General features: G+C 43.9%; 2 protein-coding genes across 2 annotated transcripts in view; both read right to left on the minus strand.

The window, feature by feature from the left end:
- LOC136620153 (regulator of microtubule dynamics protein 2-like) overlaps positions 1–27860 on the minus strand; it is a gene marked incomplete at its 5' end in the record, with an annotated part of 371477 nt that overhangs the window by 113748 nt on the left and 229869 nt on the right. The window lies entirely within an intron of this gene.
- GEMIN6 (gem nuclear organelle associated protein 6) lies at positions 17015–27703 on the minus strand. Its single transcript, XM_066595862.1, has 4 exons — positions 27540–27703; positions 24207–24257; positions 21325–21466; positions 17015–17404 (listed from the first exon to the last, which is right to left on the minus strand). The coding sequence occupies exons 2-4, from the start codon at positions 24229–24231 to the stop codon at positions 17029–17031; spliced, it is 543 nt and encodes a 180-aa protein (XP_066451959.1). The 5' UTR covers positions 24232–24257; positions 27540–27703; the 3' UTR covers positions 17015–17028.

Below are 27860 nucleotides of genomic sequence, written 5' to 3' on the forward strand. Positions count from 1 at the left end.
GTGCAGAAAAAAATTGACTCCCTAAAAAGCATCCCCCCCACCCTCCATGCCCTAAAACTTAGATAAAAATAATAGTGTAAACTGTGTAATATGTCTGAAAACTGGGGTAATTATGGAGGTCCGCTTGCGATGGGCACATCGGGCAATAAAAGGGGTATCCCTCTTTCTCCCATGCTTGCTGCAAACTTGACACTTTTTTGGGGGTGTTTTTTGACTTCAGTGGAAGGGATAAGGTGTGAAAAGTGGCGCGCTATGAAGCTTCGTAAGCTTGCTGATGTGCGGCGGTCTCAAACAGAAGGCACTCAACAAGCTATTCCTGGAACTGCAGGACGGCAAGCGTTCCTGGGGACTTCTTTTAAATTATGTATTACAGGTAGCGATCTGAATAATGCCAGGCTCACACTGCCATATGCGGAGTCCACCTGCTGAGGCCTGCAGCGAATATATATACAGTTTTCAGCAGTCCAATATGTCTAGAATACGGTATTGTGCCAGTCTGCTTATTTTTAGGTCTCCCTAATTATAACATCCTGTATTGTATTACTATGCTATGGTTAATTCAGATTCTATTAGGTTACATTCACACGTGGTGGATTTAGTGCAAATTTTCTGCAGCAGAAAATCCACGTCAAAATCTGCATCAAAATACATTCTGTTTGCTGTGGATTGTTGCTGCAGCAGATTTCACCCATTGAACCCCTTAATGTTACAGAAGATACAGTTACATCCTGCAGATTCGGGATATGTATGTAGGATTGCTACAGCTCCAATAAGCAGCGTCGCGGATCGGAGCTGTTAATCCTTTATATGCACAGTATGAAAAGCAGTGTTTGTCAGCAGCACTACCAATACCAATAAGGGGAGGCACCTAGTTTTGCAGGATCAGCAATGGATTGAACTTCAGTAATCCACAAAGGCTCCACAAATAGGGGGTGGGTGATTTTTTTTTTTTTTTGATTTTTTTTAACATTTGTCTGTGATTAGTGGGAACCTGTATACATTGTGTTTTGTGTTGTGCATTTTAATCAGCTTGACAAAGGCTACTAAGGTGGCCGAAACGTTGCTTGTTTTATGTGGAGCAAATACAATTTCTTTTCCATGAGGTGAAGAATCTTTTGCACTTTATTGCTGCTCAGCTCATATTTCTTTGTGGAACCCATCAATTCTGATAGTGGCATTTAAATGCCCCGATCGACATTCGTGGGTATTGCACTGCCCCCACGATAAGATTACAGGTTGCCATGGCATTACATCATACTACAGCAGCAATCAAAGCATCGCAAATTCTTGTCCCCTCTGGACTTAAACAAAATATTTTTAAAAGTTGTAGTAATTATTAAAAAAATTAAAGATAAAACTTAAAAAAAAATATTGGGGCATATTTATATTAAAAAAATCTAAATAATAAATCAAAAACATTTTTGGTATTGCTGCATTTATAAAAGTCAGATCCTTCAATGTAACACATTATTTACCCTGCGCTGTGAATGTCATCTGAAAAAAATAAACACCAGTATTGGCTCTTGTAATCACCCTGTCTCCAATAAAAAAAATGTATTAAAAAGTGATCAAAAAGCTGTTTGTACTCCAAAATGGAACTAACAAACTACATAACGTTTCTCAAAAATGAGCCCTCGCTCAAGTATGTTGATGGAAAAATAAAAACGTTATGATTATCAGAAGATGACTGCAGAAAATTTAAAAAAATTAAATCTTTTAAAAAAAATAAGTAGTACAGCAAAAAAAAAAATCGATACAAATTTGGTATAGTAATCGCACTGACCCATAGAATAAAGTTATGTCATTTTTTGTTGCAGTATGTATGCTGTAGAAACAAGACGCACTCAAAGATGGCGGAGTTTTTTTTTTCATTTCACTCCCTTTTTTTAAGGTTTTTCAGTACATTATATAGTAACATTGAAAAATACAACTCATCCCACAAAAACAAGCCCTCAGACATCTATGTCAATGGCCAAATAAAAGAGTTATGAGTTTTTAAAGGGGGGAGGAAAAAACAAAAAATGGGGGGGTGGGGGGGGTGCGTCCCTATTGGATTAACTGGACTCAATTGAAGTGGCTGAAATCTGCTGCAGATCTGTATCAAATAGCATAGATTTTGATGCAGATTTTCTGCTATGCCTTGCTGTATAAGGAAAATGGTGGCATTTTAGCTGTTAGAACTAAATGAAGCCTCAATGGGAGCAACAGGTTTAATTTAGCAATTATTAACATACCACATTTTAATGATCATATGTAACATTTGTCTTCAGCACTTCCAATGCTCACGACCCAGCGGGTAATTACACAACTCGTCAGGCCACTTGTTGTTATGTTTTGGTAACCAAAGTGAGTTATGATGGGCAGATATATAGAAAGGAGAAACTTGAACTCATATTGCTGGAACCAATGAAACAAATGCTTTCTGTTCCTCGATTACACTTCAGTTGACTGTGATCTATAGTTAGCCTGCAGTACAAACATCTGACTTCATCTGCTATTGTGGTGAAAGTGGGAAATCACATCTGATCAATTCTTTTTAAAGCCCATAATGCATTGTTATAATTTTCCTTACTGAGTCAGAGCGTCAGGTTAATGTGTTAAATCAAGTATGTTAATGCTTGTGCTATCTGTACATACTATGTGGTGAGTTTTGGGGGCTATAAAGGTCCTCAATATCTGGAGGGGCAACACAGAAATGATAAGAGGCCATAATGAATTATTATATAATGGTATGATGTATAATGTAGAGTCCTATATATAATTGGTGACCCAGACATCTAGATTCTCACTAACCTATTTACTCTTTAACAGTATGGAGAGAGAGTTGGCAAGTATTAGCAAACGACATATTATGGACAAGTTTGAGCATGAATATCCAGATGAGATGTAAGTATCCTTGTGTATGACCCCTGGATGCTATTTAGATAAATGGAAGGATATGACAAAAACAAATGTGACAAACATGTAACCAATGTTATTAGAGTCATACAAAACTAACAACGTATTTCATGTGTCGGACTGGAGCGTCTTGGGCGCTCCAGTGAATCACCGATCTTCTGGCTCCTGCAGTTCCCCGGTTCACCTCACCTCCAGCCAACCGGATCCTTTTCTTCCTGTGATAAAGCGTACATTGCTGGCATTTTCCTTCCTGCAGGTAAGTATACGTTACATCACTAGTGACATACCGTACACTGACCTGCAAGAAGAATGCTGACAATGGACACTTCAAAACAGGAAGATGAGGATCTGGCCAGCTGGAGGGGAGGTAAACCGGGGGACAGTAAGAGCCAGGAGAAGATTGGTGAGGTGAAGATACGACAAGAAGACTGATGGGGGAGGAATAGATAAGTATTGATTTTTTATTTTTTTTTGTATGACGAAACCCCTTTAAGGGGTTAACCCGACCACCTAGAGATTTTCGATTTTATGCTTCCAGTTATCATATTATTCTCTATTAGCTACCAGAGCTTAGTTTCTATATATGTGATGTGTTTAACAGAGAAGAAGACGAGGACGGAGGCAACAAATAGACCGAAATTGTCAATAACACCATCATTAGAGGATCTGATGACATCACTAAGTACAGAATCATCTACAATGTGCTTATCGTATACAGACACTATATATTATACTACATTACAGATAATAGATGTGTCGCGTCGGTACACGGGACACATTCATGGCAGGTGCTGATGTTCCTGATTATATATCTTATAGTAGACAGACTATTTCCTAGATTATCTCCCTCTTTCTACTAGGACCCAGGAGGAGGATGTCAATGGGGTCCCACTGGATCTGCATGATGAGATACCACAGAAACAACTGAAAGATTTCTTGGAAGGCATGTAAGTATCTGACTGCAGGACTAACATGATAGTGTCTGTTACCTAAATATCTGGTGCTATCTGGTGGTATGACCCCCTACACTATGCAGAAAATTAGGCCTAAGTGACAAGGGGCCAAAAAATACCACAATACTAGAAGGGGGAATACAGCAGCCCCTATTATCAGGTTACTCATCCGCATTGCAATCTTAGAAGTGAAAAGAAACCAATAGCAGCTTGCTGCCATTAAAGGCAAATACACAATAATCCTTCATACAATTACCAGAGTATGTAATCTACAATCTGATTGATTACTGCAGAAAATTCCTTGTTTTGTCTGTTCTAGGTTTTTGTATATAAATGTTTTTCTGCCTTTAAATGTCATATTTATAATTCTTTCATTTCTTACACAGGTGGCGTCAGACAACAGACTGATACCCTGTGGTCTACTTTGGGTAATTATCTTCCAGCAAAATGACCCTATTCCTGTACTGCTTTTGTAAATTCCTTGTTTTTTGTTAATTCTCCTTCTAAAAGAGGAATTTAAGGAAAGACAGTTTATTAGTAAATCCCCCATGTAACCCAAAATGGTCTACATAAAAATAATTCAATTATCCAACTAAAATAAGCCCTTATATGGTACCGCTGATGATAAAATTATAGCTATTAGAACATGGAGAGGTAAAAATATTAAAACTCACTGCAACCTTAAAGTCCACAACAGACCAGGGCTTTAAGTGGTTCTGCCATTAAAAAAAAACAGTACTTACCTATTCCTCCCCCGACAGTCTGATAACATCACTGTGTAAGTACAAAATCATCTACAATGTGCTTATTGTATACAGACACCATCTATTTGTAATGTAGTGTAATATATAATGTGTAGGGTCGGTACACGGGACACATTCATGGCAGGCGCTGATGTTCCTGATTATATATCTTATAGTAGAGAGACGATGTCCTAGATTGTCACCCTCTTTACTCTTAAAGGATTCCGGAGGAAGCAGTGCCTTCTGCACCTCTGATTTATGAGGATTTCGAAGATGATATACCTGAAAAGGAAATAAAGAACAACCTGGATCAGATGTAGGTATCTTACTGTACGACCCCCACAAAACTGACGTTTACCCCAGTATCTGATGCTAATCCTCACAAACATGACCCCCCCACACTCATTGGAAAATCACACCTCAGGGACATGGAGCTGTATATAACACAATAATAAAAGTAGGAATTTAGAAATGAAGCTGATACCAGCATCCACCAATCACAGGCAAATAATGCGAACTTATCCTCCATAATATCACCAGAAAATATCATATGCAATCTTATTGAATGTTGCAGAAAATTCCTTGCATTGTTTTTTTCTAGATTTTTTTCATATAAATTTCCTTTTTCTGACCATTTTATAACCTGTAGAGATGATCGAACATGTTCGGCCCCGCCCCTTTTCGCCCGAACACCGAACTTTGCGAGTACTTCCGTGTTCGGGCGAAAAATGTTCGGCGGTCGCCGTGGCAGCGCGGGGGGGTGCGGCGGGGAGTGGGGGGGAGAGGGAGAGAGAGAGGGCTCCCCCTGTTCCCCGCTGCTGCCGCCCGCGCTGCCACGGCGACCCCCGCCCCCCGGCGGCCCCCGAACATTTACGTCCGAACACTGAAGTGTTCGGGAAAGCCGGTGTCTGGGTGCGTAAGTGTCCGTAACGGACACGTTCGATCATCTCTAATAACCTGTAAATGTCATATTTATATATTTTTCTCTTTGTCTTCCACAGATCAGAAAAGACAATTGATAACAGCACCATGGTCTTCGATCGGGAAGCATATTTACCCTATCTCTCTAATGTTACATCTAGGGGTCTTCCCTGCAGAGTTGGGGCTCCTTCACATGGATATTTGGCTGGCCAAATCACAGCCACAGTGCAGCAAAAATCCAGTGAACAAAGTCACGGCTGCATCTCCAGTTTATGCACCTGTTCAGACGGCCGAGTGCAGAGAGTATATGCCACACCCGAAATACCGTTGGGGAAGGGGGGGAGGCAGTTTAGCCCTTTACATTACCAGTTCTCATATTATCTGGTCCCATTAGCTGCCAGAACTAAATTAATGTATTTGTTATGTGTTGTTCAATAGAGAGGAAGAAGAGGATGAGGAAGGAGATGAGCAACCCACCGGACTTCCCATCGACTCCATCATAGAAGAATTTGCCTCCATCACTGTAAGTACAGAATCATCTAGAATGTGCTTATTGTATAAATACACTATGTATTCCACAACATTACAGATATTTATAACTGTATTATATATGTATTCATTACAGTACACGACATCGATAGTTCACGGTTCATCATTGATGCCACATAATATAATGGTTTGGTTTGGTTTTGGACATTTGCATCAAAAAACCTGAAAAATGGAGAAGACTTAGCAGGTGACTTATTCATTCATTCTTTAAGTCAGGGGTGTCAAACTCATTTTCACCGAGGGCCGCATCAGGCTTATGGTGACCTTCAAAGGGCCGATTGTAAGGCTGCCTGCAGACGGCCGGGTCGGATCCCGCTGCGAGAATTCTTACCTGCTCCCGCGGCTCCAGCTCTGATGTGCCGGCTGCCGGGCAGCCGGTGATGCGCGGAGCCAGCGGCCGGGGAGTGACATTTCTGTGCGGGACTCTGCGAGCTCTGCACAGAAATAGAGCATGGTGCGATTTGTTTTCTGCGCGAGATTTCGTGTGGACAAATGGCGGCCGTCTGCATAGGATTGCGTTTTCTAATGCAATCCTATGGCAGCTTCCACGGGTGGTAATTCTGCGGGAAATCCCGCCGTGGAATTTCCGCCCTTGTGCATGGGCCGCGCAAATACATGGTGAATGCGCAGGAAACCTATGTATTTACTGCATATTTGCTCACCATTTCAATGGGCCCACGTGCGTTCATTTTTGCAAACGCAAATATACAGGCCTAAGCTATTTTCGATAGCGCAAATATGCAACGTATTTGCGCAATCTAAATAGAATTACACCCGTGTGAATGAGCCCTAATAGTGACCCTGATAGTGCCTCCAGTAAAAATAATGAGCCCCACAGTGGTCCAATTAGTAATATTAACCCCCTCAGTAGTAATACACCCATAGCAACGTTAACCCCCCCCCAGTAATAAGCCCCCTCAGTAATGAGCCCCCCCAGTAATAGTAATAACCCCCCTTCAGTAATAAGAAGCCCCCCCAGCAACAATAAAAAGCCCCCCTCCTAGTAATGACCCCCCCAGTAATAAGCCCCCTCAGTAACAACAATAACCCCCCCCAGTAATAAGCCCTTTCAGTAACAATAATAAGCGCCCCCCCAGCCCATCTACTTACCTCCTCTTCTCACGCTGATTCCTAGTAATAAGCCCTCCTCAGTAATGAGCCCCCCCCTCAGTAATAGTAATAAGCCCCCCCCCTCAGCAACAATAAGATGACCCCCCCAGTAATAAGCTCCCTCAGTAACAATAATAAGCCCCCTCAGTAATGACCCCCCTCAGTAACAATAATAAGCCCTTTAAATAACAATAATAAGCCCCACCCAGTAACAATAAGCCCCCCACCCAGTAATAAGCCCCCCTCAGTAATGACCCCCCCCAGTAACAATACCCCACCTCCAAGTAATAAGCCCTTTCATTAACAATAATAAGCAACCCCACCCCAACCCATCTACTTACCTCCTCCCTGCTGTCAGCGCCGCTCCTCTTCTCGCGCTGATTCCCGGATGCACACTGACGTCAGTGTGTAGCTTGGAACGCTTCCTCCCCGAGTCCTCTCCTGCAGAACTGAAGAGCAGGGGACTCGGGGAGGAGGATCCTGGCTGCACACTGACGTTGTGCGCCGGGATCAGCGCTGCCGGCGTGATTACCAGCGGGGAGCTGCGGCACCCCAGCTGGTAATTGCTGCAGTGGTCAGCGGCGTCGGCACGCCGCGGGCCACATAACACAAGGCAGCGGGCCTTGTGTTTGACACGTGCTTTAAGTCCTACGGTTTTTCCTCTAGGGTTTATGGAAGACAGGCTTCGGCTATGTTCACATTTGTGTTGTAGATCCTGTTTTCTCTGTTATGAGAGCAGTAAGACCAAATCTTCTGGCCAAAAGGTTCAGTCTTACAACGGAGCTATACAGCACTAAACAGACCCCATTGACTGAGTCTGTTTGGTTCTGTTATCCCGTCCAGCATTTTACTGGACATAAAGGTTCTGCATGGAGGACTTTTCTGTTTAACATTTCATGCATGATCTACACCGAAGGCTCCGAACAGAACCTCTACCACTGATGTCAGCAATGCTTTATTTCTTTTTTATATCTTTTTTTAAGAAATGCTTAATAAAGCATATAGGTCTGAGAAGCACATCCATACAGATTATACATTTCTTCCTGTATGTTTAAACATTTATGATTGAGACACGCAGGTCTCACAAGAGATACAATCTGTCAGTTTAAAATGATCATGAATGTTCTCATGTTTTCATTCTATAAGGATTATCTTTTACGCACCTCATAAGACAATGGTGGTGTCAATAACCATAAAAATAGTAACCTATAAACCAATAAAAAATGGGAAAGGTAAGAGTGGGAGGATTAGGGTAGAGTCATCTACGTTGATTCGTAGTAGATTCTGGCCTGAAGACTTGCTATTTGGGTATTTATTAGGTATTTCCTCAACTGTATGTGAAACCCTCAATGGATGAGGTGGATGTGTTTGAGTTAAGCAGAAGTGGGATAGCAGATTGATATTATTGTATCCTTCTGTTTTTTTGGGTTTTTTTTAAATCAATGCATGGTGACCAGATTTTTAGAAATTTCTGGTGCCATTCTCCCAGCTTATGAGTTCCTCAAAGCAGTATATTTGGTGTATTTTGTTTTCCCATTTGGTTAGGGAAGGGGGGTTCTTTGTTCCGCTGCACTAGAGGGATGAGTAGTTTGGCTGCAGTGATTAGGATTGTTGGCAGGGAGTCTTTTCTTGTTATAAAGTTTTTCACTGTTTTCTTAAGACCTGTCTTTTATGAAAGTCTCACATTTGTTTTCTTCTTTATTTAGAGCTTGCAGAAGACTTTTTACCTGCTGCGTCCCCAAGAAATCTAAAGATTATGGATGAAAACTCTGCTTTCCTGAATCTTCCCCACCACTCCCAGCCCCCATAACCCTATTCCTTTCCTTACCCTATAAATCTTTCCCTTCCACAATCCACATCCTCTCCCTAACCCCATAACTCTCTTCCCAATCTCTTCCACTTCCCCACCCTTTTACCACCCCTATTCCCATCAGAAAATCACATTTGAGAGAAGGGGCGGTCGTGGCAAAGAAACAATAATGAATAAATGCTCATTCATTCATTGCAGTGCCTAGCATCATTAGTTTGTGTTCTTTATTTACATTCTTTAGAGAACAATCTTCCTGTTGCCTCTGCAGGACATAGTTAGCAGGTGCTGACGCCAGCCCAGCCACAGGGGTTACACCAACTTTGCCCCTGAGAAGGACCACCTTTACCCAAAACCTCTTCAGGCTTCTCTTCCAACCATCTGCTTCCTCTTTTCCCTTTAAGGCTGAACACTTGTTTCTTGCATTGAGCTTGGTCTTGCCATAATTTCTCCAGAACATAGCAACACTTTGTCATTGTGGTTCTCGATCCAATGGCCTCAGATCTGGAATGCATTAATACAAAAGTGACCTTTGAGACCCAGATGGAAGGTCGGGGTTCAGTGAAATATAGTCATGTCCCAATAGGGAAGAGGGAGTACTGGAGTGACACGCTGTGGAAAATTAGAAGCTATAGGCCTTTTGGCCAGGGGCGAGTGAGATACAGATCTCACAAAAAATTTGCAATACAACAACTATATCAGTAAATTGTTTAGCTTAAACACATCTCACAGCAAAGTTTTTTTTCTCTCCAGAATACCCCTTTGAAGTTGGAATCTAGTTAGATTAAAGGGGTTGTGCCAAAATGAGACTTTTAGGACAGGTGATAAAAGTCTGATCGGTGGGGGTCTGACCACTGAAACCACAACCAGTCTGGAGAACTGGAGTCCCATGTCCAGCTCTTGTCACTGTGGGGATGCTTCTCCCACCTGCAGTTATGTCAGATTGAATGCAGCAATGGCCATAAACTCTTTTAGAGATGAATGGGAATGCACATACATGCAAAGCCTTTTGAAAAGAGTCAAGGTGGCTAAGTTCCTGGAGGACAGATTAGGAATGGGGGACCAGGTGAGTAGGACAAGAGGCTCCACAGACTGCATCACCTAAATTGTAAGCACCATAACTTGGGCCCCCTGCACACGAGCGGAAATTCCGCGGTGGGATTTCCCGCGGAATTTCCGCCGCTGGAAGCCTGCATAGTATTTCGTTAACAAACGCAATCCTATGCAGACGGCCGTGCGAAATATTGTGCGGCAAACAAATTGCGGCATACTCTATTTCTGTGTGGGGTTCGCAGAGCCCCGCACAGAAATGTCACTCCCCCGCCGCTGGCTCTGGTCTGCGCATGCGCCAGCTGCCCGGCAAGCCGGCACATCAAACAGCCGGAGCCGGTGGGAGTGGGTGAGTACGCGCTGGTCCCTGCATGCGCTCAGGTCGGGTCCCGCGGCGAGAATTCTCGCCGATGGATCCGACCCACCCGTCTGCAGGCGGCCTTAGTTAATGATGCTTATATTCGATGACAGCGTCCCTTTAAGGGTCATCAAAACAGAATAGTGGGAAAACAGACACCAGTCCCCTCTATCTTGGATGCCAAAATCCAGCACTTTAATAATGGGCCCATTTGATCTTTGCTATGGAGCTCTATCTTTTCTATGTATGACCAAACTTACTATGGATCAAGTTCTGTACTATACATGTAATAACAAATTTATGGCAATACTGCCATTCATTACACATATTGGTAGAGACATTCACACAACAAGGACTAACACTGATTCACATTCTGCAGAAACTCTGTATTTTAGTAACAGTCATTGACCACTAGATGGCGCGCACACTCTATACATGATTTGTAGTACTCTGTATTTGTTTGCTTTTCCAAATAAATGAAACAATTGTTACAATTATATAGCTTTCTTTATTGCTTACTGATGTCCATATTTTGCATACTGGATACAAGTAGTAGCAGCCTGATACAGACAATACTGTATAGTAATAAGGGATTCCAGTAGTAGCTGTGGGAAAAGTAGAGTAGCTGTACAGTGTTGATCAGGGGGATCAGCGCACTGCAGATTGTTAGGAGCTGAGCCCATCTCTGACTCACACACCTCTGTAGACAAGTAGTTCACAAATTCGCTCAAAAGCCATTGTTTAGGCCGCCTGCACATGGGCGGAAATCCCGCGGCGGGATTTCCGCCACTGAAAGTTTGCATAGGAGTGCATTACAATACGCACTCCTATGCAGACGGCCGCGGTTTGGCCGTGCGAAATCTCGCGTGGCAAACAAACCGCGGCATGTCCTATTTTTGTGCGGGGCACGCACTCACCCGACTCCCGTCTGCGCATGCGCCGGCTGCGCCGCGGCCGGCACATGAAAGAGCCGGGGCCGCCAGGTGCGGGTGAGTACGCGCTCGTCCCTGCAGGCTCTCGGGTCGGGTCCTGCGGCGAGAATTCTCGCTGCCGGATCCGACCCGCTCGTCTGCAGGCGGCCTTTAGCGATAATCGTTGTGTCTATCTTGCGCTCGTCGTGCAGTTTTCGTTAAAGATTTGCAGATCGTTGTCTTTCAGTCTGCTTAAAATCCATCGTTCAGCCGTTTGCTTTTCGTTTGGTCAAAATGACACTGTTCAGTCGTCCAGCGATTTTAGGGGAGTTATCAATGCAAACACTACACAATGATGATACAACGACTGAAAAGCCCGACATTTCCCAACCATTTCCTTAGGTTAAAAACATCGATCTTTAAAAGCAAAAGCATCGCTCACTTATCGTTATAATGAATTTCGAGCGATTAATCCGTCTAAATGGTGCTTTAGGCATCCTCCTTGATATTATGTGCAGTATAGTCATTTTAAACTACTAAAAATAGAAATGTGGAATAAATTTGTGTATGTATGTAAATTTGATTATAGATTTTCAGTGATCATATATCCTATGTGTATTGGGCTCTGGTCTCAAGGAAACACCCTCTAGAAGACCATTTATCAATGCAATTTTAAATAGTCCTCTCTAAAAGGTTTCACTGCTTATATGGATAAAATTAAAGGGGTTGTCTCGCGAAAGCAAGTGGGGTTAAGTACTTCTGTATGGCCATATTAATGCACTTTGTAATATACATCGTGCATTAAATATGAGGCACATGTGACGGGGGCGGAGCTACGCGATGACACGTAGAGGGGGCGGAGCCAGAATGCCGCTCGTGCCGGACCGAACAGATGGGAGAAGACCCTTCTGCGCAAGCGCGTCTAATCGGGAGATTAGACGCTGAAATTAGACGGCACCATGGAGATGGGGACGCCAGCAATGGAGCAGGTAAGTGAATAACTTCTGCATGGCTCATATTTAATGCACGATGTATATTACAAAGTGCATTAATATGGCCATACAGAACTACTTAACCCCACTTGCTTTCGCGAGACAACCCCTTTAAGATTAGATAAGAGAACTTTTTCCTCCAATACCAAGTTGTCATTGTCATATACGCAAATACTGAACATGAAACTTGTATGCCACCAACATACCCATACATCACTGGACATATACCACAAGTGTCCTTTTGGCATACATTTGGCCAGTATAGATCTATATACAGTTAACTCACCTCTTTGGAAATGTGTAGCAAACTATGCTTTTTAGTCCAGCTGTATACTTAAAGGGGTTGTACCACAATTACAAGTTTATCCCCTATCCTGTGGATAAGATTTAAGGGCTGGTAAGGGTGAGACCCCCCCCCCCCCCCCCCCCACTAAACACCCCTGCTGATCTCAAGATCAGGGGTCCCGTGTCCCCCATCCTAACTATGGTGTTACTGCACTCCCACAATAAGAATGAGACTGAATGGAGTGCTGGTTGCAAAGCCCTTTTATTTTTTTTAAATTCCCCGCTGTTAGAGCGGGGATGCATATGAATACGCAATGTATTACTTATGGACAGTGATCATACGCAACCTATAAAAATGTAAAGGCTCACGCTGCGTATGTAGACAGAGAAATAGAGCATGCTGCAATCTATTTCGCATGCATATCGATACGCAGTGTCTACACGCTAGAGTGCATAGATCAATGAATGTCCATTCACCACATATCAAGCATCCGTGCAATGCACATGTAATACACGGTCGTGGACATGAGCCCTAAGGAGTAGCGTCTCTTCCAGGATATGGAGCATCTAACAGTTTGTACAGGTCTGCATTCTCCTTACTGTTGGCCTCCACAGTCATTTCTTTGTCTCCTTAAAGGCGCTCCCCATTGGCACCAGAGGACCTAAGGCATATCTGCTGCAGTGGAATCGATAACAGAGGATATGCCGGGAGGCTGGTGGCCAGAACTGGACTACCGACTTGACATCTGTTGCATCACCAACAGCGCCCACATTGAATGTATGTAAGATGCAATAAAAACTTGTTTTTTTTTATCTTTTCATGTCATTCTGGATGTTGGATGTCAATTCATGGATGAAGAATCAGTTATTTTTGCACCATTCTTTTTGATTCCCCTGTACAGATTCGCTGTTTAATCAGTCTTATCTGTCAGTTCTTGGTCATGCTGTTTGACAATCGTAATAATGTCATATTTTTCTTGCTATACGTAAACTATCCCAGGGAGGAATATTTCCTGCTTATTGCTATGGCACTAATGAAAATAAATAGTTGTGAAATTAACTAGAAGAAAGATTTCCACTGTACCTTTGACAAGTAACCCATAAATAGTAATAAAAGGGCTGCAGTCAGGAGAGAAGTATTAGGGTATATTCACACAGGGCAGGTGAAAAGCAATTCCATATATATGAATGGGGTTAAAACAGAGGCAGATGTGGCAGGCAGCACACGGGAATCCTTTGTTGTAATTTCACATCAAAATATGTATCAAGTCCATTTTAACAGAAGCAACGTGTCAGCCCAAACGCAGGCCATTTTCAAGCTTGTTTTTAAATAGATGCAATTACAACTCACACTTCAGAGGTGATCAAGACCCCACGGGTTGAAACGCGTTCTGTTCTGGTGTGATGCATCTTGGCGCTGTTTGATAATAAAGGCAAAGCATTTCCCATTGTGAAACTAGCTTCCCCCCCTCCCATTGATTTCAATGATTTCGTTTCCACTATCTTGCACACTAGTACTATGTGGGAGATAAATAGGTTCTGCCCTATGTTCCTGCTTTTTTTTTTTTTTTTTTAAACTTGCACTCCCTAGCGCAGAATTTGTATAGTCAAAAAAAAAACAAAACAACTCCGGTTCCTGTGCTAATATGCTCCATAGCGGAAAGCGTATTTTTGCCTTTGCAAGTGTGCACCTCCTCACATATTGAATTCTGATGTATTAAAGGGTCATACCCATCTAGTAGGGATGGCATATCACTTCACGATCAGTAGGGGTCTGATTTCTGGGACCCCCACTGTTCCCAAGAGTAAAGGTGAATGCCCACAAACTGATTTCTACTTTGTCTCCCGCGGTGAAAATCCGCAAGTGAATTCCGCAGCTATTAGGTTCAATTGAACCTAATACCTTTCTGCCTGCCAATGCTCACATGCGAAATTCTACCACGGGAAATAAATCACGGCATGTTCTATGTGCCGTGGATTCACACCGCAGGATGTCTCCATTAATATAGCATCATAAGAGTCCGCGGAATTCTGCGATCACCAGTAGACACTTTTGTTTTTAAATCGCGGTACTCCTGCGGCGTGAATCTGCGGGCGTATTCAGCGATGCTCGTGGGCATGAGCCCTAAAGGAGGAGGCAGCGCTAGCCGAGCTCTGTACCCCTTCACTGTTTGTCCTTGCAGAGCAGCACTCCAGCCACCCATTGTGGGGCTGACGGCTGTTCCCTGACAACGGAGTGGCTGGGCACCATTGTAGAAGGAGTCTTAAGGAGACTTTATACACAGTGGATCTGCTGCAGGATTGCCACAGTGGAAAAATTGCCAGTAATACGCTGGATATCCAAAGTGGCCAAGTCCACACCTACATGGTACGGATTTGGGCACAGTTTTTGTTGCAGATCGACTGCGGATTTTAGCCCTTGTATTTTAAGGATTGAAATATAACGCATAAGTAGGCATAAAATGCTGCTGATTCTTTACAGATATTTTCCTCTCCATGCGCATGTATTATAGAAGTGATGGTGGACCTTTTAGAGACAAAGCACCCGAACTGCAACCCAAAACGCACTCATTTATCAAAAAGTGCCAACAAGGTAATTTATCCTGAATACAAAAACAGAGCACGATATCGGGCCATGAAACTGTCCAATATTGCGCTTCTGCATGTGATGTAGCGGCAGACGCGAGGCATTTATGACCCCATTCAAAAGAACGGGGTTCATATTCATGTGAGATTTGTGCATCTCGCAACACACAAATCTCGTGCGATTTTTCACGGCTGTGTGAAAGCGACCTAAGTCAGCTTGAAGTACACTGCCACGTGCAGAGTGGCCTCAGTGGTAATAGCACCCCCCTAAGACTGACATACTTACCTCCTCCTTATCTTCAAAGTGTTGCTGCTCCTCTGTTTGCGGATGGAAGTGTGGCGCCTGGATTTCTCCTCCCTTCTCCTGTGGAACCAAGGAGGAGATGTCAGGGTAGGAGGAGGAACCCGGGTACACATCCTGCCATCTGTGTGTGCACCCGTTGCAGTGCCACTGAGGGATAAGCAGCCGTGGAGCTGCAGCCACTCCATGCTGTTTTTTTTGCGTGAATTAAATGCGAGTGCAAGATAAGCTTATGAAAACAAACCCATTGAAATCAATAGTTTCTATTCACTGCAGATTTTGTGCAAGAAACACTGTGCAAATACGTGTGTGTGACACAAGCCTTATAGTAACAAATTTCGGCCACAACTTTGCCCAATGGAAACATAACTTTAAAGAGTTATTCCCATCTTAGGGCTAGTTATTTATACACCAAAAATATCCGATAGATGCACCCTCATTGAGAAGAGGTGAATTCTGCAGCGGAAACTGCAATAACATTCACATGCAACAGAATTGAATTTCACTTCCCATGTCAATTTCCGCACAGTTGTGTGGATTATTTCCGCAGTTTACGGACGAGATTTCAAAATCTCATCTACTCTGCCGCTATTGAAAAGGTTGCAAAATTTCCGTGCTGAGGTTACGTACAGAAATTCCACAGCACATCCGCCTCTGTCTGGACTCCCCCTTACTGTGTGTTTTTAGACACTTAGTTTCAAATGGTAGTAAACTAAGCCAACTAATAGGTGGTCAAAACTTAGACTCGACCGTTACAATTCAACAGATTTATCATTTAGCAGTGCTACTACGATAAATCTGGTGCATTTTAAGACTAACTTTCAGACAGCATTAGTAAATAGTTCTCAGTTTTGTATTTGCAGCTCCTACGCCGACATGCTTCCACTGTAACTGACTTTAATCTCTATAGACTGCCCCTGCAATCTGCAATTACTGAGAGTGTAGTTAACAATATAGGGGCACATTAATAACTCGTTTTAAGTCACTTTCTGGTGTAAGAAAAAAGGTTGCAGATTTTTGCAAATAGGCATTTGTGCAAAATTTTGCAACTTTGGAAGTTCATTGTTTTGCTTCTACTGTGAAATTTTTTTTATTGCACCCCCTGTGAGGGGATGTTTCTAGCTGATCTGCAGGTAATAATTTGCTTATTTATTTCTCAGTTGAAAAAAATCAGTTGACATTAAAAAGAAAAATTTGCAACTTTTTCCTTTTGTGCCTGCCCGGACACGTTTACTTAAAGTCTGCGGAGCTTGTTGAGAGGGGGCAGGGATGTCCCACACCAACAGATTTATGTAACATTTACTCCAGAAACTAAAATTATACCAGAAATGTACACAAGGTGGAGCCAGGATGCACTCAATACATGAAGAGATGTGCGCCTGTTTATGTATTTAGTGTGTCACGAAAAAGCTTACTAACCCCGCTGCAGAAAATGCTGGGCTTAGTAAATTTCCCCCACTGTCATACCTAATACTTGACAAGCATGAACTATTTTCTGCTTTCCCCCTTTGTACAGTTTTTCTATAAACATTTGGGCTAGACAATGCAGCTAAGATAGTTTGCTTTATTGGCTTGTCATATAACCCCGTATGAGTCCTTGTACGCGGGACAATATGATTTCATTAGTGCTGTTGCAGTTTTCTGGGCCATATGGAGGATCAATGGTTAATACACCAGCAACACATAATGTCCTCTCAGACTCCCCCTCTTCGGTTACTGGAATGTTATTCTGCTGCAGCCAGCTTTTCAGGTTGAGTTTTTTGCTCTTCACATCCTCCTTGCTGTGGGTGCTGCTGCTTTCCTGAAGGTTGAAGAGATTTAGAAGTTTCTGTTCCGTGACGTCATCCGATTCTTTCAGTATGTCTACTTTCTGTATAGCGTGTCCCATCACGATGCGGACAGATGTCTTCTGATCATCTTCAAAGTTAACGAGTACAACACTAAAAGAGATAATGACCAGATCATCAAGAAGCTGCAGGAAAGTCAGAGACAACATTGCAATCGTGTGATAGGAAGACCTAACGTTTGTTTGTTGTTCAGTGAAGATTCATAAAGTTATTCCTCCCTCTCTGACTTTGGGTGCAACTTTAAGGGGTTGTTGTGTCAATGTAGACAACCCCTGATCACATGCCCCATAAACTTCATAGAGGGGGTTACATGCTTGGGACCTGCCTCCTCTATCAGCCAAAACAAAGCTGCTCTAAAAAAAGCATCTTCTGATCTACAGGGACTGACAGTCATATGAATGGCTGCCATGTAAAACTACATTTTCCTAGCTTAGCTTTCCCCAGAACCTCAGTTCTGAGAAGAGCTAGCTGTGATGAAACAACCTTTAATCATTTAGGCTACAAGTGGCAGTAGTTTTGTACCTACCACCAATTCGGATAATCACATGCTGTCCTGAGTTGGCACGCTAAGTGATCAGATGTAATCTGTAGGGAAACCTGGCAGCATTTGTTAAAATTCTTCACCACAGATCATATGAAGCATTATATGGATCCACTATCCGCTTACTGGCTGCTAATGGGATAACCTTTATATTAGCTCAGAATTCACTAAGCTAGTATTTGAAAATGGACTTTGTCAGACAGAACAACCCATTTAAGTATCTTTAAAGCGACAGTTCTAGAGTTTTTCTCCAGTGGAAAGCAAAAGTTGTATTGAGCTTCCCTGTCTGCTGCAATGCAACATGTTCCCAGTGCAGTAGCTGGCTACAGTGGCCAAAATGCCAAAAGGCACTTGTACGACATCAGTGTGATATAGGCATGTTGAAAGGCACCCTTAGGCCTCCCTCACACATGGTGTCATGATAAACGCCGCAATTTACTTTCATTTTTGGCCACGGTGATGCTGCGGCCGATGCTGGCTTCTGACACTACTCCTCATTGATGAGGAGCACTAAACAACTAAAAATACGCTAGAAAATCGCGGCGCTGAAAAGAGCTGCGATCGAGAAGCTGTCTGAGCAGTCCCATTGAAAACAATGGGTGCATTATACCGCGATTAGTACAGTGCTAAAAGCGCCACGCTAATCGCAGTAAAAAGCCCCTCTGTGAGGGAAACCTTACAAATCCACACTATTAGGTGCAGATCCATAGCAGATTACCCCTCTTCAAATTGGATTTTGATGGGGATTTTTCCACTGCTGAAAATCCACAGCAAATCTATGAGATTTAGGCCTCTTTCACAGGGATGACAGTGATATCACTGCAAGAAAATCGCTGTGATATTGCATCTGTGTTCTATGCAATATCGCTGCGATTTCTCCATTTTGTGTTGCTATTAAGTCTCACGTGGCGCTACAAAGTATTATTGCCAATCATTGCAGGGCTCATTGAACTAATCAGAGCCAGCCAACCAACAATCCAGGAAGCGCTGCCTGAAGACTTCAAAGTGCTGGGGAACTGCGAGAAGTGCGGTGAAGCGGACAGCGGCTTTTAGATGATGTATTGTGTTTTTTTTTTAAATTTTTAATGCAGCTAGGGCTTAGTGTAGGGACGTCCTACTGTAGAAGTTGCATTGCACCGCATGAAAAACTGCATTATTGTGCGATGCAATGCAACAGAAAGGAAAGCTCCATAGGGAAACCTTGGCTACAAAACATTGTAAATCACGACAATAGTTAGCAACCCACGATTTTTTCTCTCTCGCAATGTAGCAGTTACAAAACATTGCTAATTTGAAGGAACCCATAAGAAAGCATGGGCTTCACATAAATGCGATTTTGTCGCCTGTGTGAAAGCGGCCTTAATAAAACTTTTTGGCACAGGTTCCATGCCTAAGTCATCATCAGATCTGCATCTAATACAAGTGAATAGAGCATTACATACTACATTCACATGCAGCAGAAAATACATCCATGGAGAAAATGCAGTAAGCTCTATAGTCTGCATTGAAAGGCCATGTATCAGCCCCATTGAGAAACAATGTGGCTAATCCTCATGCGGAAACACTGCTCATCAGTGGAAGAAATCTGTGCCCCGGGATACAAGCATCAGCATACCGTTCGTGTGCTGTCCGATGTGTGGGACACCATACACTAACATGTACTATTTTCAGCCAAGAATCGTGCTAAATTAGGACATGTTGCAATTTTTTTCTTGGACTGCTTGTCCGATTATAAAAGAGCCCATGTGATTACATCCATTCAAATGAATGGGTGCTATTGCTGTCTGATTTTCGGACAGACTTTTCAGTCCAAACATCAGATGGAAAACTTGTCCGTGTGCATATAGCCTTAAGATTTCTCCCATTAATTCTTTGTAAAATACACGTGAGAAGCCCTACATTAGCCCTATAAACTGTAGTTTGTATATTTCATTCACAGATTCTTGCTGATGATACTTACTAGCCGCGGGATCATGTGTCCCAAAACCCAAAACCTCCAAAGGAGAACGTTTCCCGGAGTCATATGATCCCTTTGAATTTATTGTATCAGAGCCTTTTCTTACAGCCTGTTCTGCACTTTGTGGGACCATTTAGTGGGTGCAATCACAAAATAGATTTATTGGAGCAATTCATTGATGCTTTTAGTACACTGAAATAATTTCTAGATGCTAAGTCAGGAATATTTTATCTCTTCCTTCTAGAAGTGCATGTACATATTAAGAGCCTGTAGTCACACCTCTGCAGACTTTAGCACTTTGGGCAGACTTGGTAAGATTTCCTTCCTGTACTAAAGAAAATTGAAGTAACAAAACATGATCAACCGCACTACAGGTTTCAAGTGAAAAGGGATAGCAGGTGCCCCAGACTGAGTACTCACACCCTTCTACTTCCTGAAACAGGTTGGAGCAACTTAAAGGGGTTGTCCCGCGGCAGCAAGTGGGTCTATACACTTCTGTATGGCCATATTAATGCACTTTGTAATGTACATTGTGCATTAATTATGAGCCATACAGAAGTTATAAGAAGTTTTTCACTTACCTGCTCCGTTGCTAGCGTCCTCGTTTCCATGGAGCCGACTAATTTTCGCCGTCTAATGGTCAAATTAGCCACGCTTGCGCAGTCCGGGTCTTCTGCTTTCTTCAATGGGCTCCGTGTAGCTCCGCCCCGTCATGTGCCGATTCCAGCCAATCAGGAGGCTGGAATCGGCAATGGACCGCACAGAAGCCCTGCGGTCCACCGAGGAAGAAGATCCCCGCGGCCATCTTCATCAGGTAAGTAAGAAGTCACCGGAGCGCGGGGATTCAGGTAAGCGCTCTCCGGTGTTCTTTTTTAACCCCTGCATCGGGGTTGTCTCGCGCCGAACCGGGGGGGGGGGGGGGGGTGGGGGTTGAAAAAAAAAAAAAAAAACCCGTTTCGGCGCGGGACAACCCCTTTGAATGAATAATTTAACTCCTGTAGTAAACATATGGTGTTTCATGGCCAATAAAGGGTTTGTCTGGTTGTAAACTATTGATGGCCTATCCTCAGGATATGCTATCAATAATATTCAGTAGGGATCTGCCACCCAGAATCCCTGTTGATCAAATGTTCGCCAGGCCGATGCGCTCATGCCAGGAGCTGGTTTCTGCAGGAAGCAGACAGCTCCGTTCTTACTGCAGTGCCCTTCTTGGTATTACACGACAAGTTCCTATTCACCACAATGGGAACTTTGCCTGTAAAACCAAACCTTGCCACTGCAGTTGGAACAGAGCTATCTGCTTTCTGCAGAAATTACCTCTGTGCACAAACATACTGGACCAGCAAACAGCTGATCGTGGTGATACTGAGCATCCGACCTCCCGCTGATCTATTATTGATGGCTTATTCTGCTAATAGGCAATCAATAGTTTTCAGCTGGACATCCCTTTTAATTGCTTTAAGTACTTGTTTATTTTCAGCCATCAACAACTATTCATATGGTAAATGCATTTACCTTGCAGAAACAGGATCAATTGTGGCAACCCAACCTTGGTATTCATTCTTCTCATCGGCTATAACCGTGACCTCTTTGTTCACATAGGCGTGCCACTCTGGTGGAGTCTTGTCAGTCCAGCTGGTTCTGGTCTTCTGTTGCTCTATTAATGAGTAAACACAACTATGGTTATTAATGACATGAAAGGAAAAGTAAAAGAAAACACACCTATAGAATACAGAGGCAAACCTAAGTACAAATCTTGGAGCCTTCATAATCTTAGGTACTGGTGCAATATGTCCACCAGAAAAATGGGTGGAGAAATGATTTGGCAGTCCTGAGTTGAAGGACACGCACCCAGAGGCTGATTAGCTGCAGCGGCCACCAGGGGAGCGGGGAGAGTGCCAGTAGACAGCGGGGCCGCCTGCTGCGGCCGCCGGGGAAACCATAGCAGATGCAAGGTTTGAGCGACGCGCTGGAGCGGGGCCAGCTGCAATGGCAACGGGGAGAGTGACAGCGGGGCCAGCTGCAGGGGTCTGTGCCTCTTGTCTTCTGTGTGCCGGGTTGTCAGCCGTCGCTGCTGTCTTGGAAATGGGGACGGAACAGCACTATATCAACCAGCAGCTAATCACCAGCTAGGGGCGTGACCAGGCCATACCCTCCAGCTAAGCCTGGTCAACCCCTAGCTTACGGTGGAGACAAGATACACCAGTACCATAATCTTACTAGCCATGTTAAAACAGTTATTAGTCAATTAGTATTCACATGTGTCCTTCATCTCAGTCTTACCCATCTGTAGAACACCCTATTTTCACATTTAAACATTGGAAAAAAAAAACAACCACCCACATTTTTGGTGTTGCTGTGTTCGTAAAAGTCCAAACTATTAAAATATCACAATGCTCACTCCACACAGTGAAGACTGGAAAAAATAAAATAAATACTAACATGCAATGCCAAAATTTCAGTTTTTTAGTTATCATGGCTCCCAATTTTATTTTATTTTATAAAAACTGATCAGAAAGATATATGCATCCCAAAATAATACTAATCAAAACGACAGCTCAATCCGCTGAAAACGAGCCCTCAAACAGACCGTTTGACAAAAAAAATTTTAAAAAGTTATGGACGTCGGACTATGGCGACGGAATGCAATTTTTAGTTAAAAATTAAAGGCTGCTTACTTTTTAAAGGCAAAAAAAAAAAAAAAAGTTATATACATTTGGTATCACCATAATTGTACTGACCCACAGAACAAAGTTCAGATATCATGCTATATAATGCAGTGAATTGTCGCAGGGGGCCGGTAGAGACCTCTTGCTTATCCAGCCTCCATTCAATGCATGATTGCTCCTGTGTGACAGCACAGAAGCAACAGTTGTCCTATGTAACGGTACCATCATCATGCAAGACCTTCAGGTTTTTTTGGAACACTGAAAGCGCCATTTTTTTCTAAGCTTTAGTAATGGAGATCCAACCTATTTTTTATTAAAGTGGTTACTAAGACTTTGATATTGATGACCTATTCTTAGGGCCCTTTTACACGGGATGCCCTGTCAGGCGCAGATGCCCGACCGTCGTCCCAGCTACAATCACTCCTTTGCTTTTAAATGGGAACAATCATTGTTCAGTGAATGGAGCAAGCCTGGAATAATTTCGGACGCCTGCTTCCATTCACAGTACATAGCCATTCGTTCACAGATGAACAATAAGTGAATGGCTTATCATTTGTCTTTCAGTCGGTGCATGCTGGATCGCAGGAATCTGAACAATTTATTTGCCTGTGTAATAGGGGCCTGACTAATGGCACCCCCACTGATCAGCTGTGAACTCATTGTTTACAAGGCACAGCACCATACATTGTGTAGTGGCCATGACTGGTATTACAATGAGCTGCAATACCAGGTACAGCCACTACACAAAATATGACACTGTGCCTGGTAAAAAATAAAGGTGAGACTGTGATCCTCAGAGCTCCACAGCACATTCCATCAGCTGATCAGTGGGATAGCCTGGAGTCAGACCCCCCCCCCACTGATCTGATACTCATGGCCTATCCTAAAGGCCCTTTTAAGGTCCTTTACACACAACAATTATTGCTCAAAATTCACTCAAAAAGCCATCTTTTGAGCGATAATCGTTGTGCGCAAATGTGTGCCCATCGTCCATTGCTGACTTCAGGTCTGCATGAAATCCTCGTCCCTCAGAACGATAAGGTAAGAGGTACCGCACGCTGAGCTCTTCACGGGCAGCACTGATAACATTCTTTAACTGCTGTTAACAGCAGCTGTCCCGCTGGAGACAATAGTGATTTAATTAGAGAACAGACCACTCACTGTTCTCTAAATACATGCAATAAAATACTAAAGGGCTGATTATTCTATTATTACCTATGCAATATGATCACTCAGAACTGTCAAGTTTCTGACATATTTTGAGCGATCATCTATGTGTGTAAATGCACCTTAGGGCGCCTTCAGACGACCGAATATCGGCCGGGTTTTCACGCCAGGCCATTATGTGGTGTTCCTCTCTGCAGGGTGCTGAGGGGGGGTTAAGGCTGGAAAAGCCGGGAGCAGTGCACTGAGCTTCTGCCCCCTCTCTACTATTTGCAATGAGAGGGGGCGGGGCGGAGAGAAGTCCCGGACTTAGCCCCGCCCCTACCATTGCAAATAGTGGCGAGGGCCGGGAGCACAGTGCACTGCTTCTGGCTCGTCCAGCACCCCCCCCCCCCCCCCCCCATGCAGAGAGGGACGTCGTATATCGGCCCAGCGTGAAAACCCGACCGATATACGGTCGTCTGAAGGCGCCCTAAAAAATAGGTCAACAGTTTAAAAAGTCCTGGAAAACCTCTTTAATTCCAGTACAATACAATAATACTATGTAAAAAATGCACAATTTACCTTCTGTCACTACGCCAGTGTCCATTGCACGGTGTGATTATGAGCTGCAATCTGAAAGAAAAAAAAAGTATATATATTTTTTTTTTTTACAAAGGTATACATATATATTCAATGTGCGAGTCCTTGCAGATAATGCAGGTGCTGTAAACGCAATTCTGGCTTCAAAGAACAATCCAATATGTGCAACAAGAAAAATAAAAATCCAGCATAACTTGATAGTCCTGCACACTGGCGATCACGATATTGCTGGGTTTTTTTTTATTTTTACATGAATATCAATAAAACTTTCTAATGTTAAAAAAGCAACGCACAAAAATCGCAAAGCACCAACTTGCGATTTTTGTGCAATGCGTTTTTAACATTAGAAGGTTCTATTGATATTCGTGTTTAAAAAAAACGCAGCGATATCGCGATCGCCAGAGTGCAGGAGCCATAAGGGTGCATTCACACTGTAAGTCTGCGTTCAGGTTTTTTTTAATGCACTTTTTAAAGCCCAAACCAAGAGTGCATCTAAAAAGAGGAGAAGTCGTATCCGTCCTTTATCCTCTCTCTCCTTTTTTTTTATCACCTGATTTTTGAAGCAAAATCTGCATGTGTGAACGCACTTTAAGGCCTCTTCACACAAGCGCTTGCAGAAACCCAGCGTTTTTTTGCAGATTCAGCCCATTTCCAGCAGCGCTGGCATGCGTTATGCCCAAATGCTGATAAAAAAAAAAAAAATCAATACTCACCTGGAAGAGCAGAAGGGTTACACATTGGTTACACATTGTTCCTGCAATAAAATATATTACATTATACTGCTACCTGACACGCATTCCATCAGGCCATCTTTGGCCTACCTGGGTTCTTTAGAAGTTCCCCAGTTGCCAAAGCAGCTAAACAGACTAAGGCCTCATGTCCACGGGCAAAAGATGATTTTAAATCGGCAGCGGATCACCCGCACGCGGATCCGCACCCCATAGGGATGCATTGACCACCCGCGGGTAGATAAATACCCGCGGATGGTCAATAAAAGTGAATTTTAAAAAATAGAGCATGAAAAAAAATGGACATGCTCCATTTTCATGTGGGTCTCCCCCCGCAGGCTTCTATTGAAGCCTATGGAAGCCGTCCGGATCCGCGGGAGACCTAAAATCAGAATATACTCACCTGCTCCGGATCTTCCCTTCTTCGCGGCTTGATCTTCTCTCCGTCGCGGTTGGATCTTTTTTCTTCGGGCCGGCGCATGCGTGTGGCACGCAACCGGCCTGCCGTGCACATCCGCCGGGCCGAAGAAAGAAGATCTGGCCGCGACGGAGAGAAGATCAAGCCGCGAAGAAGGGAAGACCCACGTGCGGAGAGGTGAGTAATTGTTATTTTCAGCCCTCATGACCGCGGGGCAGGAGGGACCCGCTGTGGATTCTCCATGGAGAATCCGTAGCGGGCCTGATTTTCCCCGTGGACATAAGGCCTAAGGCCTCATGTCCACGGGCTTAAAATCTGCAGCGTTTCTCCCACACGCGGATCCGTGCCCCATAGGGATGCATTGGACACCCACAGGTAGCTAAATACCTCCGGGTGTCATTTTTCACGTCAGGCGCGGATCCGCGTGCGGGAAAAAAAAATGGACATGTTCCATTTTAGTGCGGGTCTCCCGCAGGCTTCTATTGCAGTCTATGGAAGCCGTCCGGATCCGCGGGAGACCCGTACCAGAATTAAACTCCCCTGCTCCGGACGATGCGGTTCTTCCTTTCTTGGCGGCCGCTGGCATGCCGAGCACATCCGCCAGGCCAAAGAAAGAAGATCCGGCCGCGAAGGAAGGAAGATCCGCATTGTCCGGAGCAGGTGAGTTTATTCTGATTTTTAGGCCTCATGTTTGCGGGGCAGGAGGGACCCGCTACGGATCCTACATGAAGAATCCGCGGCGGGCCTGATTTTCCCGCGGACATGAGGCCTTAGTCCCAATGTCCGGGGGCGGATTTGATTTGCAGAATCCACTTGTGGCACCAGAGCGTGAGATCTGCAAATCAAGCCGCCCATAAGGAAGCATTGGGCGTCTGCTCTTCATTTAACACCTGCGGATTTGTTTTTATTTGATTTGCGGATGCCACGCGCGGATAATAAACCGCAGCATGCTACATTTTACCGTGGATGTGCTCCATTCATCTCTATGGGATCCTACAATCCACAAATACATTTGCAGATTCACTGCAGATTTGAAGGTTATAATCAATAGGGGAAGAGAGGAAAAAGGCTGGGAGGAGGGGTTACGCATAATCTGCATACATCCACGCGGGAAAAAAAACGCAATGCACTATCTCCTGCAGGCAATAAAAAGTCAATTTAATAATGACTCATAGTGCATCCGCTGCGGAAATCTGCATGAAAAAATCAGCGTGTGCCGTGGACATGAGGCCTAATTCTGTCCCGTGTAAAGGGTCCCCATGAGTTTGTTCACGCGGTGAAAGTTTGATCTGCGCATCTTTTCCAACGGCCCAATCTGCAGGATGAATCCACGTTAAGATGCAATATATCACTTCTTTATTTTCTGCACGCACATTTCAATATTCTGCTGTGTGAACAAACTCCTAGGGACCTCTTACCTGGGATGGAATCAGTCCGCACGGACATTTCTGCGTCACAAGGTTATCCCAGCGGGGCTTGAATTCCGAAACTGTTAAACTGGGAGTCTTTACTTCAAAACCACAAGATTACATTCTGTAGCAAAAAAGCATTCTGCAGCGGAAATAAGGACGTCTTCTGGAATTGTCGCAGGTTTCTAACATACTTCTAACATAACATAATTCCACAATTAAAGTCTATGGGAAAAAAAATGCAAAAAATTCCACCGGACATTCAGCAAATAAAAACGCAACCCATCCGCACTATGACCTATTGGATGAGCATTTGCGCACCGCAGGAGCACATTAAAATCTATTGGCTTACGTAAATGCTTACAACATACGCAAAAAGCTTGAATATTCGCTGCACGTATATGCACAAAATCAATGTGATTTGTGCTTGGTTTTTTTTGTGTGCGCAAGCACATGTTGCAGATGCACAGCCAAACAGAACTGGAGCGGGTGAAATACGCGACCGTAAACGTACAGCCAGCATGCACTTATGCCTGTGTGAATAAGCCCTAATGGACAAATTCCGCATCTGCTCTGCGTGCAGCGTCACATAAGGCCTCGTTCACACAGATGTATTTGTGCAACATATTGCACGCGTAATATGCAGTAAAAATATCCCATTGATTTAAAACCCTGCTGCATGTGCTATTTCCTGCGCACCAGGAGATTCCCATAGCAATACAATGTGGGGAACCATCCAGCAACAAAAGCCTTGCCATACCTGAGTGTGGAGGTTCTCAGTACTGGCTCACCATCACTGGGCGCCTTCCACAGTCGGAATAGCTGACAACAGAGAACACTAGATGGGTAACTGCACGGAGAGACGAGTGGCACTGTCAGCACTGCAGCCCGCATGGACCACACAAGCTCCTCCCTCTTCCTGGCCAGCAGTGACGTCAGCCCCGCCCACAGCACGAGCAGCAGGTGGAGCTCTGTGCCTGAAGCGTCGCACGCTGGGTAACACGCCTCCGCTGACGTCACGTCCAGCGGCACTTACCCACAATGCCCAGCGAGGTAGTTCACCTCAGGAATGGCGGGAGCG

This window comes from Eleutherodactylus coqui, chromosome 3 (genome assembly GCF_035609145.1).
Source record: "Eleutherodactylus coqui strain aEleCoq1 chromosome 3, aEleCoq1.hap1, whole genome shotgun sequence".
Taxonomy (NCBI): domain Eukaryota; kingdom Metazoa; phylum Chordata; class Amphibia; order Anura; family Eleutherodactylidae; genus Eleutherodactylus; species Eleutherodactylus coqui.

Bases quoted from the DNA above. Each gene is read 5' to 3' on its own strand.
- GEMIN6 (XM_066595862.1), bottom strand. From the start codon at position 24,231: ATGGACACTGGCGTAGTGACAGAAG. The intron at 21,467-24,206 runs GTAAATTGTGCA...ACTCATTAATAG, and splicing joins CACTGGCGTAGTGACAGAAG to AGCAACAGAAGACCAGAACC. The intron at 17,405-21,324 runs GTAAATGCATTT...TATCTCTTTTAG, and splicing joins ATTGATCCTGTTTCTGCAAG to TGTTGTACTCGTTAACTTTG.